At 47.9% G+C, this 11190-nt stretch overlaps 2 protein-coding genes across 3 annotated transcripts in view; both read right to left on the bottom strand.

Annotated features, from left to right (window-relative positions):
* Nucleotides 1–566: 566 nt before the first annotated feature.
* On the bottom strand, nucleotides 567–3810 carry SMDT1 (single-pass membrane protein with aspartate rich tail 1). 2 transcript variants are annotated; one of them, XM_026069131.1, is made up of 3 exons: nucleotides 3196–3810; nucleotides 2341–2481; nucleotides 567–1472 (listed from the first exon to the last, which is right to left on the bottom strand). In XM_026069131.1, exons 1-2 carry the CDS (start codon nucleotides 3499–3501, stop codon nucleotides 2344–2346), a joined length of 444 nt encoding a protein of 147 aa, XP_025924916.1. In that variant the 5' UTR covers nucleotides 3502–3810; the 3' UTR covers nucleotides 567–1472; nucleotides 2341–2343. The 2 variants fall into 2 exon arrangements, 1 of the variants encoding a protein (XP_025924916.1); XR_003254085.1 differs by lacking the exons at nucleotides 567–1472; nucleotides 3196–3810 and adding an exon at nucleotides 2902–3174 and having other exon boundaries at nucleotides 2395–2481.
* An 80-nt stretch (nucleotides 3811–3890) lies between these two features.
* PHETA2 (PH domain containing endocytic trafficking adaptor 2) overlaps nucleotides 3891–11190 on the bottom strand; it is an 8203-nt gene continuing 903 nt past the window's right edge. Inside the window, exons 2-3 of the mRNA XM_026069130.1 lie at nucleotides 9967–10119; nucleotides 3891–9383 (exon numbers count right to left, since the gene is read on the bottom strand). Of these exons, the coding sequence (XP_025924915.1) occupies nucleotides 8558–9361 (804 nt within the window). The 5' untranslated portion in view covers nucleotides 9362–9383; nucleotides 9967–10119 and the 3' untranslated portion in view covers nucleotides 3891–8557. The remainder of the gene's footprint in view (nucleotides 9384–9966; nucleotides 10120–11190) is intronic.

Below are 11190 nucleotides of genomic sequence, written 5' to 3' on the forward strand. Positions count from 1 at the left end.
TAAAGGGACGATGTATATTCTGGTGGAACGCATCTCATGTTTCATACCTGTTCATAAACAGGAGGTAATCACAGCCATAAAAAGGCAAAGATCATGGATTTTACAGGATAATCTGCTGCAATGTATAAATCTGAGGATTTTATTTAAAACAAAAGATTCCCCATTACAAAAAAATAGGTATACCATTATGTAAACTCAGGGTGTGATTGTGAAGCAGTGTATGCTAGTGTTTGCTCTTTGAAAGAGCCGGGGTCAGCCTCCCTGCTCTGCCACTGCCCTCTCCCTTGTGCAAACATCTGTACCACTGCACAACCAGCCAGACTAAGTGAGCTGACATTAAAAGAAACTTTGCTTTTCAACAGTTACTTGAATCCTGAAGGGAAAGGTGGCAGGCAAGAGGCCAGACCTAGTGTCCAGAAACAGAGGAAGACAAATGCTTCTCCTTGTGGCAATACTAGCTTAAAAAAGTACACACATTTGACCTTAATATTTCCAGTTATTTGAGAAAACAACTGGCATTCCACTGGTCTGAAGTAACAGAAGATATCCTAGGCACACACTAGCAGTAAAGAAAAGATTTTAGAGTTTATTATTGATGATTTAACTGCCCTAACGAACAATTTTGAGGAAAAAAAGGTTGAAATTTACACACAGGTAAGAAAATAAATATATTAGGGCTCATACAGAAGTACAGAACAGCAATTACAAGATATCTGTGGCCAGAGCATTCAGAGAGAATCTCCTTATTCTTAGATAACATGCTGTAAAACACATTAGCTTAGTTTGCCACTCATGATCTTAACCTTTCCATTAGCAAATCTGCTCAAAACTTTGACTCCACAAGGTAATACTCCGTTTTATCCTCAGTGAGATGAAATTAATGATGTGGTCTCTGTCATACATAACTGCATAGATTATGGAGCAACATTATCTAAACTGTAGTGCCAGCATCAACATGCACCCCCCACTTTTAATGGACATCTGCTGTGGGACTGCTTGTTCCTCTAGGATTCCTACTGTGTACATCAGATGGCACAGTACTGAGTCTCATGGAAAGGACACATAACCGCACATGCATATGAACAGAGCCTCCTCACTCGAACAGACATATGGAGGTAGAAAGGTTAAGACAGAAATGCTACATCATAGGCACATAATCTATAAAAACAAGAAAACAAAGCCATACTTCTCAGTCTGTTCTTTAATTATGTTCTCCATTTAGTTAATAAAGAGAATCCCACGCAGTCTTTTGTGAGGCAAAGATAGTGTATGCAAGGATGTAGTCCTATCAATTACTCCCTTCCACCCTGATCTACAATTTTCCCTCATACAGACATGCAAAGGACAATTACTGGCAAAGGGGATACAGGGCTCCCTGCCCTTCCTCTTTAGGAAGGGCAAAACACAGGTGACAGATGTCAGAACCATTTCTTTGCCAATGCCTTCCTCATTTCAGTTCTTCCATTACAATTCTGCAAAGAGATTAAAAAAAAACATTACCTGCCAAAGAATCAGCACTGTATTATTCTTCAGATATACTGTACCAAGCTCCAGACCATATCCCTCCCCGCAAACCACACAAGGTGGAGGTTTACATAAAACAAACTTCTAACAGGTCATTGCAATCTTTCCAACTTTTTAATTCCTTGTCTTTAGCTACTACCCAGTATGTTATGGAAAATTCCTTTATCAAATGGAACACATCCACCAGACTGATTCCTAGAGCTGAAAAAGAATCAGATGCACTCAACCTAAAATTTTTACACAAGAAGGGCAAGCCAAACGAAACAACATAAAATGGAGGTAAGTGTGGTGTAGTGTAGATACATTTCTGCTTTTCCTTTATCTGATGACTTCAAAAGTTCCAACTATTTGAGAGATCAGTGCTGTAACAACACCTACCTAACACTTTGATCTGATGGGTTCTGGAATTCTCTCAGATTGTTGACTTCTACATCAGAATTTCATACAATGAGTGATTATTACTTAAAACAGACATTCTACTAGTTAGCAGAAGACTTTTAAACAGGTAACATGTAATAACATTTTGATACTGAAGCCCCTCTTTTATTTTTGCAGTATAGACCTATAATCCTTCACTGGCTACAGACAGTTTATTTCTGATCCAAATGACAAGACATCAGTCTGGCCTACTCCAGTGTAAGAGAATAAAGAAGTTTGTAGCCAGGGGTAATACGGCTGCACGCATCTATGGGTTTAACCACAAGTGCATCTTTCAGAGCTGTTGGACCCTGTATTTCCTAGTCTGTCATTCTTCTCCCTGCCACCAGCCAGCAGGAAGCACAAATAATTAGACTGCTGGTGATGTTAACGACATACCCTTTAATCATCGTCGTCATCATCCTCTGGGACAAAGATATCATGTTCTTCAAGTAGGGCTGCAAAGTTCTTACTGATCTGAGTTCCAACGTACAGGAAAGGAATCACAACGCTAAATACTCTGAGGAGGCCAAAGGGCATCTACAAGGATCCAATTGGAAAGGATAAATCTTTACCAGCAAGTTTCACTCTGCAACAATTTACGTACCTCTGGCTCTACAGACAGGCAGAGGGGCTGCAAAGCCAGAAGTGTTTGTCACCCCTATACCAAACCCACCATGAGAGCATTGCACTGTTAAAAGCACTTTGGTACCAGAAAGTGAGAAACCTGCAGGGAATTCAGGACAAACAGTAGCAGCTAAGGCAAAAATTGTTGCCAGTGAGAAATGGCACCAGAACCGCTATGCCAAGGAGCAGGGGAATGACAAGAAGAGCAGAGGCAATTCCCGACAGCCAGCCCAGGGCCCTCGGCAGTGCAAAAGCCGCGGTACCGCCTGCTTATCTGCAAGCCTGCCCCTGCCACGGCGGTGCTTTAAACACAGCCCTGAAGCGAGCAACTACCTAACGCCGGATACACCTTGAAAACATGGTTAAAATAGGCCATAACCGGCACTACATTGCGCAACTCGGCGTCGCCAGGGCGTCCCCGCCGGCCCCGCTGCTCTCGCCAGCAATTCCGCGTCCCTCCGCCCCGCCCACAGCCTCCCCGCTCATTAGCCTAGCCCGCGTCACTCAACACCGCTGCCGCCCGCCCACAAACGACATGGCGGCAGCGATTGGCCAATGCTGCCATCAATATGCCGCTCCCTGCCGCCCATTGGCTGTCTTCCTCAGCCCTCCTCGCGACTCGCTCACCTTAACCGGCTGGGGCAAAATGGCGCCGCTGCGAGTGACGGTGGCACCGCGGGAGGGCACAACGGGCACAGCCGGGGCGCGGAGCAGCCCACCCGCGCCCGCCCGCGCCGAGGAAGCCGTGGCCGCCGCCAGGAAGCGCCCAGCTGCCGTTGCCATCGTCCTTCCTACCCCTCGTCGGGTGCTAGAGCGGCCGAGCCGAGGCAGCAGCGGCCGCGGCGACGCCTCCAGTTCTCGCGATGCTTGGGAGGGGGCGGTCTCCAGGGCGTATGCGCGGTGGGGGCGTGTTGTCTGGCACCCGGCCGCCATGTGGGAGTTGGGGGCGATGGGGGGTCGTGGTGCTTCCTGCACTGGTGGTTCCCCCCTGTAAATGCTTTTGGCTTGAAATCAGAGGAAGAAACGCTGCACTGGGTATCATGGCTGCGTTTTCCACAAAACGGGCTTGAAAATACTGAGAAGGGAACAAATACAGCCCAAACGACCCCCTGAGTAATCGTATCTCTCTTCGCAGTCAGGTTACCATAGAAAGAGAAAGGAAAAGAGGTATCTTCTTTCCACGCAAGATGCTCGCCGTGGATATGCAACCAGAGAAAATGGAGGTTGAGTAATTCTAAAAACGTGAATGGCGAGAGCCACTAGGCTGTGGAAAACCTTTTCTTGGGTGTTATCTGTTTACAATTCTATTAGGAACAGATGGGTTACAAATAAAAATGGTTTATTCAGCTTACTAGCATAAAATACAAATGTTAACAATGTATTGAAATGCATAATACACACTTTTTCCACATGTAAAAGACAGGCACATGCAAAGTTGCCCTTTAAAAAAAGATAACACATTATCTACTTAATATAAGCACTTCAAACAAGGGAGTGTTTCTGCAAGTTGCATGTAGTGTCACCTGTTAATTGTGCAGATTTTAAAGTACATTTGATGCTGGTGAAAGATGCCACTGAAACTTGAACTCCACAAAGATCCCAGTGCGTTTCAGTGGTTTTTGTTTCTTTTAAGCTTCTCCTCAAAGGTAGTTGAGAGGGATGAGTTTGGGGGCTTGGGTTCCCCCTACCTGTTCATGCAGTAACTATTGCGATAGGAAGTGTTTCTCCAATCTTAATCATGAATGTCCAACAAGTGGCTAGCAAATAGCCATTGGTAACATTTTTAGGTTACTCTTACCACTAGGACCTGATTCAGATCAAGTGGAAAACATCACAGTGGTTGTTTTATGAAAAGATAAATGTGCATAAATCAATACATTATGAGCCTGAATTTGAAATCCCTTCCTCAGAACAATACAAGTATTTCATCATTTTTTTAGCAGGATTGGGAGCCCTATTGGCAAAGCTTACAAAAAAACATGTCGGCATCTCCCTCCCTCTTCCGGTCTTCCATTTATTTTAAATTCAAGCATTCTGGTTCAAGCATTTCTCTCTCATCGCTTTTGCATATTGTTCTAAAGAAAATTGCTAGAAAAGAAAATGACTTAAGTACTTTGAGAAAAATAGCCTCTCAGCTTCAAAGTATTCAGTTCCCCTTTTGCTAGGGTTCCTGTTTTGTGCTGGCCAGAGATTTTCCATTTTAAAAAATAATAAAGAGAAGGTGGGAGGTGGAGCAGTCCAATCCTGAATGATTGGAGAAAAACATACAGTGGCAACCAATCAATCAATCAGTCTCGTTTTGCTATGGGGGATAATGTGCTAGCAGGCAGGGAAAATTCTCTCCTTTTCCTGTAATGATCTGGGCCTGCGCGTACAGAGAGAGCACAGTCCATTAGCAAGATGAATGTACAATCTCAGGAAACAGAAATCCTGGCCTTTTGCCTGGGGGCTGCTTCAAAGGGTTTCTCACAGCATAACTGATCACAGATGAGCTGATTTGATATATTCTGTCTTAAAGAAGGTGGTGGAGCACCACCAGCTAGTTGATTCCTGCCTAATGAAGCAAGTGGTGGTGTTCAGCCAACAAGGGAACTGCTACGCATGCACATGCACGTGCAAGCACACACAAATTTTGGCACGGCTCCAATAACAATTCTTTTTGCTCAAAAAAGGGCAGTCCCTGCTATGGAATGGGTTAGACAGGGATGGTGAGGAAGCCCTGAACAAGTGCATCAGAAGTCATAGAGCACTTTCAAGATCTAGCAAACGCCCAGGCATGGACTGTTACACGAGGCAGGAATATTGTTCAAAATTCGGCCATTTTCTTCTCAGCACTGCGGAACAAAATGCAAAATTACTTAAAATGCAATCAGACAGAAAGCAGAGCGCAGCTCCTCATTTGCAGGATTTAGGATTTAGTTGGAGCGTGTACTAATGCAGAGCCAGGTAGCGTGGAAATTGTGTGATTTAAATGGGACAGATTAAAGCATTAAATATAAGCTCTTTAGTAGTGTTACTAGCGCTATCCTGGCTTATTGAAACAAACGAAGCCTCTTAAAAATGAAACTGCCCTTAAATGAATCATACTGTTTCAATTCCAGTTCTGACAGAACTGGCTTTGCTAATTTATTCTCTCTCTTAAGTCACTCCCGATTCCTGGTTCTCATGTAGTAACTGCCATTATATTTTGATTTATTTTGGAAGTTAAATCTTCACTGTCACACTGCCTTCTATATGTTTGAGATGTCAGGAATATTCTTCTCTTCCTATTACATAAAAAAGCCAAAAAAATGCTCACCAAATCTGACCATGGTCCCAACATACCCTCAATCAGAATGACAAGGCATCAGGTAATGATGTCTGCCATCCCCTGGTGCTGCTGAGCTGGCATGGCAAAGGGGGCAGATTCCCACCAGGGTTGAACTGTTCAAGCGGCAGCTAATGAGGTGGAGGTGGCCCATAAGTTCAGCCAAGTGGACTGCTGAAGGAGCCTGGGCACAGGCCCAGGGTTGAGTCAGACCCAGTGCAGCTGCTGCCACTGAGCATAGGAGCCTGAAACAGCTGGAAACAGGCAGTGCAAACACCTGTTCTCTCCGTGCTAACATGCACATGGGAATCTGGAGTCACAAACATCCCTGATGGACACAGGCCTCTTCCTGGCCCACCTGCTCCTATTTCTTCCTTACTGTTTTCACTTAAGAAACAAACAAAAACCTGAAGATTGCTACTATGAAGAAATACAGACATGAACTACAGATGACTGGATTGCATTATTCATACGTGAAGGTTACACTCCCACTGCCTGAAGTTATTTTTTTAAGATCTGATTTCCTCTAATATACCATCAAGTCATAATCAGGCAGGAAACTTTTTATCCAAAGCTACCAGAGAGATACTTTCAAAGGCACTAAGTGTTAATGGCAGTCATTTGATTTCTGCCTTTGACAATGTCTATTGGCTATTGCAAAGTATTAAGATGAATGCATTTAACTCCAGAAAAGTGAATAGATACCCACCAGGCATGACTTGGAATGGCCTGTTGCTTTTCTAGCAAGATTCCTTAATAGAACAGGGCAATAAAAACAAGTTTAACACTGTTAGGGAAGATGAGAGACACAAAACTGTTTCATGTATTCTGCTCTGAAAAGCAGCCCTTACCCTTTTAGCCCCCAAACCTGACTGTCTTTTAGCCAGTTTCTGACCTACTAGTTAATCACAAGTCCATTTCTGTACAAAGGCAACAGGCTTGGCTCACCATAGTGCTTCTCATCTGCTAAGATGGGAAAAGCTACTCAGATTAGCTGAGTGATGCTGATACAAAATTGGAGGGAAGCCCCAGCGGGTCAGGTTCTGGCTTTGGTAGAAGGAAACATTATGGCTTTTATGTTCAAGGCAAGTTCAAACATGGTTGACGCTCAGGGACCAGGGAATAATTTACAGCTCACACCTCCAGTTCTCTTTGGGGCCAACCCTTCTTCTCCTCCCTGCTTCTCTGGAGCCTGGTCATATCTTTTCTTTCCTCCAACTGCTTGGCTCTGCCAGGCACTCTGGAGAGCTTGGCAAAAGAAACTCTGCAAGAGCTCTGGACACTGTCTTCAGCGATCCTGGAGATAATAGACTCCAACAAGCAGGCTGTACTATATATGGCACTTTCCAGGAGCTGTTGTCTGTACAGAGGCTAATAAATTCATCCCTGGGAAGGCAGACACGCTTTATCATTCCTGGTTTATAACAGTGAAGACGAGCCAGAGAAATTAACAGGCCTGGATATTGCTAAATAGTCAGAGCCCAAATCAGACTTGGGGAGCTCCTGATGCCAGCTTTTGGTTCAGACCAAGCCCAGTGTTTCCCTTTCTTCTCCCCATGAGCCTTGCTACTGAGCTTGTGTGCCCAAAGGAGCCTACGCAAGCTTGTGGAATCCACCCAAGACACCCTGAGGGATTTAGCAGGGAGGAGGATTAGTGCAGAATAAAGTAAATATAAATGAGGTTTGTGGATATGGCAGTGCTCTAGTTTGGTACACAGCCCTGCTCCCCACCCTGCTAAGGAAGTTATTAATATGATGTAAGAAGAGGTTCCTGCATCCAAGTATCCTGTTACTGAGTCCCACCCATCTGGGCTTGACACTGTTGCACAGTCACAAGTCCAGGGCCAGCCAGTTCGTGCTGCAATGCATTACTGACACAAATTTTGAAAGCTGAAAGGCTACAGTCTTAAACTTGAGCCCATTATCACAGGCAGACCCAAGAAACAGAGTATGTGCCAGCCACTAGGTCAAATCCAAGCAGCGACCTATCAAGGTGAACCACGGCTTCTGGACCAGCCAAAACCATGGTATCTCAAATATGTCCTTGTAAGGGCTGCGTGTGGCAGAAGAGGCACAAAGCTGTAGGTACCATTTAGGGCCAACAGCCCACTGGAGGCATTTTGTAAGAACCCAGTCTTATCTACAATGAAAAAAAACTCACAGAACTTCAGCACAATACCACAGACACTAATAAATGCTGACTGGCGCAAACTTTCACACTGAAAAACAAAACCAAAGAAACTGGTGAAGGAGAAGCTGATGATGAAACACCCAAAGCATCCACCATCCCAGGATGGCAAGGATCAAGACAAGCCATTTGAGCGGAAACAGGATGAAGCCTGTTCTGTATGTGCCACTTTGGGTCCCTTTCACACCTCCTATCACCAGTGGAGAGTTGAAAGGCAGCTCTCCTGGATTACACACTCTCCAGCTGTATAAAGCCTCATGGAAACACAGAGAAAGTGAAAAACAAAGTCCAGTGGAGACACAGGTCCCTCCTGCATGCCCTGTAAAGCATACACACAGCCACACACACACACACACTCAGACACCAAAAAGGGAAGAGGGCAAACACCGTCCCTCACTTCTCTTTTCCTGCACGGGACAGCAGCCAGACGCAGCAACAGCTCTGCTAGAAGTCAGCTTGACGGGGTCTTGTGCCCTCTGTTTCCGTGCCCCACGTCACAGGTTTCCCCTCTGCTGCCTCTCCAGCCATTCCCGTCTCAGCACCGCAATCTCCTGCCCGTACCAGTTGTGTAGCTTTGAAAAGCAGGCTGTCTCCGGAGACACTGGGCTCTCCTGCAAAGCCAGCGAGAGGCTGGGCACGGGGGACCCCGCTGCACTGCCGGCAGCCGAGCGCCGGCGCGGAGGCAGAGGCGGGGGCTTTGAATAGCCCCCATCACGGTCAGGGCAGGAGGTCCCCCCAGGGACACCGCTGCTACCCCACGTGCAGTAACCATTCTCCAAAACGGCGGGCTTCTCCTGGACAGGCAGCAAGGCGGGATTGGAGAGGTGCCTCTTCCTGCCTGAGGATGACCTCCTGGGTGACTTGCGGCAAGCAGCCAAGCTCTTGCAGGCCTCCTCCAGCTGCTTCTCTAGCTCCCTCACCACCAGCCGCATGTAATCAAAGCTGGCCCGTGAAAGTGCCTTCACCCAGGCCTCCATGGCAGCCTGCCCGTCGGCCACCAGCACGTAGGCCTTGGCACCCGCGTCATCAAAGCGGATGGCAAAGGCAAACTCCTCAGCAGCCTCACACAGCTCCACGGTACAGCCCTCCAGCACCACCAGGCCCATGGGCTCCCGGCTTTCCCGTTCCTCAAAATAGAAGAGGAGGTTTCCTTTGAGGACGAACCAGCGGCGCTGGTAAGAGGTGGTGTGGTGGGCATGGTGGTGGTGCCGCTCCACGCGCTTGCGGAGGAAACCAGCGTGGTCAGCAGGCGAGTCACAGGTGGCATAGTGCGCCACGCTTCGCTCATTCAGTTTCATTGCCCCTCTGCTGGCAGCCCACCTAGGAGTAGAAGAAGAGACAGGGAAGAAGCGCCTTGGGGCAAGGAACGATTCATCCCTCCAGGAAAGGCCCGATCCTGCGGAGCCAGGCTGTGGGGAGAAGCATCCCTGACTCCAGCAGTCCCAGCTGTACAACAACGTTTAGCCCAGCATGTATCACTCACTGCAAATGGCAGGCCAGATTCCTCACGGGTATAGAGGGAAAGTCACCAGAGCTCCACCACCAAGATGCCTACATTCTCCAGGGGGAAAACAATATGGCTGTTTCATTTTTTTACTCCGTTAATGTCCTACAGACATGAATGTTGCAGGTTCTTATGGGGCACATCAAAGAAATTTGCCTCTATGCCTATAAGGCATTCATTTTGCCCTCTCCTCTATTATGGGACAGGATAAAGAGAACATTTTCAGACCCGAGAGCTCGGGGAGCTCCATTTAAGCACCCTCTCCCTGCTTCCTGTCTACACTGAGGACCACCTGGCCCCATCAGCCTTCCTGGCAGCAAGTGCCTTTGCCCAGCCTGCCTTTGCCCAGCTTGCCCCCGGCACCAGCAGGCTGGGCAGTGGGGCTGAGAAGTGCCTTACCAGCTGTGCTGGTCAGACTGCAATCCCTTGCCATCTTCCTTGTGCTGGCTGCTTTCTTGATGAGAGCCTCCGAAGCTTCATTGTGCTCATCCCCATGTCCGGTCGGAGCTAAACTGGCAGAGATGGAGTTGACAAGACCAGAACAGCTTGGAGCTGAAAGAACAGAAAGCTGCATCACTCAAACAGACCTTCCCAGTGCAAAAAGTCAAGGCAACATAGAGTGTTCAGCGCACAGGAGCGGCCAGGGCTGGGTGCCACAGGTGGGTGGCTCTGAAAAGCAGGTGTAGCAAAATCTGGGACATTTGCATTTGGCTTCAAAATCTCAGCCCCATTCTAGCTCAGGCTAATACTCACACCTGCAGGTACTTCCTGGAAACACTGCTGAGAAAGTGTTTTCTCCTGAGACACAAATACAGTTCAACCTCCCAAGGTGATTCTACAAGTGTTTTTTTGTCTCCTGTGGATTTGTTTTGGTTTTATTTAAAAATAAAGAGAGCTTTTGTAGAAGCACATCACTGCATCATCTGCACAGGCCCTGTGCAGGCAATTCAGTCAACCGTATACAGCAGATCCCATGGAATGACGTGCTGAGAGCAGCCTTTGCACTTTTACAACTGCAAATGAGGGCTCAACCGCTAAAACACTGCATAAAGAAACATGCAGAAAATAAACCACAATCACCATCTCCAGCCAGGTCTTGGTGGGGGCAGGGGTCCCCTTCTCAAGGGAAGGCAACCTCTAACTTCCCTCCCAGAGCCCTTCTCCTCTATCAGGGCTTGCAAGGCAGGCCCCAAGGACAAGGGGACACAGACACAAGTTGCAAAAAGGAAGCGATCCAGTTGGACATAAGGAAAATACTCCTCTTTCCGGGGGTGCTCTGCCCGTGGCCCAGGCTCCCCCAGGAACCTCCGTCCTTGGAGATACCCAGCGCTGGCCCGGACAGGCCCGAGGCAGCCTGTGCTGGCTCTGGAGTGCAGGGCTGGAGCAGGGAGCTCTGGGGTCACCTCCGGCTGCAGTGGCCCCAGTGTGCAGAGCGAGCATGCATGCACACGCGTGTGCGTGCGTGAGTAACGCTGGACTGGTTGTGTGTGTGTGTGTGTGGCCGTGTCCCATCCACACCATGTCCGCGGGCATCCAGCGTCCCGCCGCGGCCCCCCGGCCCCGGTCCCGCGCGGCTCCCGGCGGCGGGGCCCGCAGGCTCCGTTCCCCGGCCCGACCCGGCCC

This window comes from Apteryx rowi, unplaced genomic scaffold (genome assembly GCF_003343035.1).
Source record: "Apteryx rowi isolate R43461 unplaced genomic scaffold, aptRow1 scaffold_287, whole genome shotgun sequence".
Taxonomy (NCBI): domain Eukaryota; kingdom Metazoa; phylum Chordata; class Aves; order Apterygiformes; family Apterygidae; genus Apteryx; species Apteryx rowi.

Bases quoted from the DNA above. Each gene is read 5' to 3' on its own strand.
- SMDT1 (XM_026069131.1), bottom strand. From the start codon at position 3,501: ATGGCGGCCGGGTGCCAGACAACACGCCCCCACCGCGCATACGCCCTG. The intron at 2,482-3,195 runs GTGAGCGAGTCG...GGATCCTTGTAG, and splicing joins TTTTGCCCCAGCCGGTTAAG to ATGCCCTTTGGCCTCCTCAG.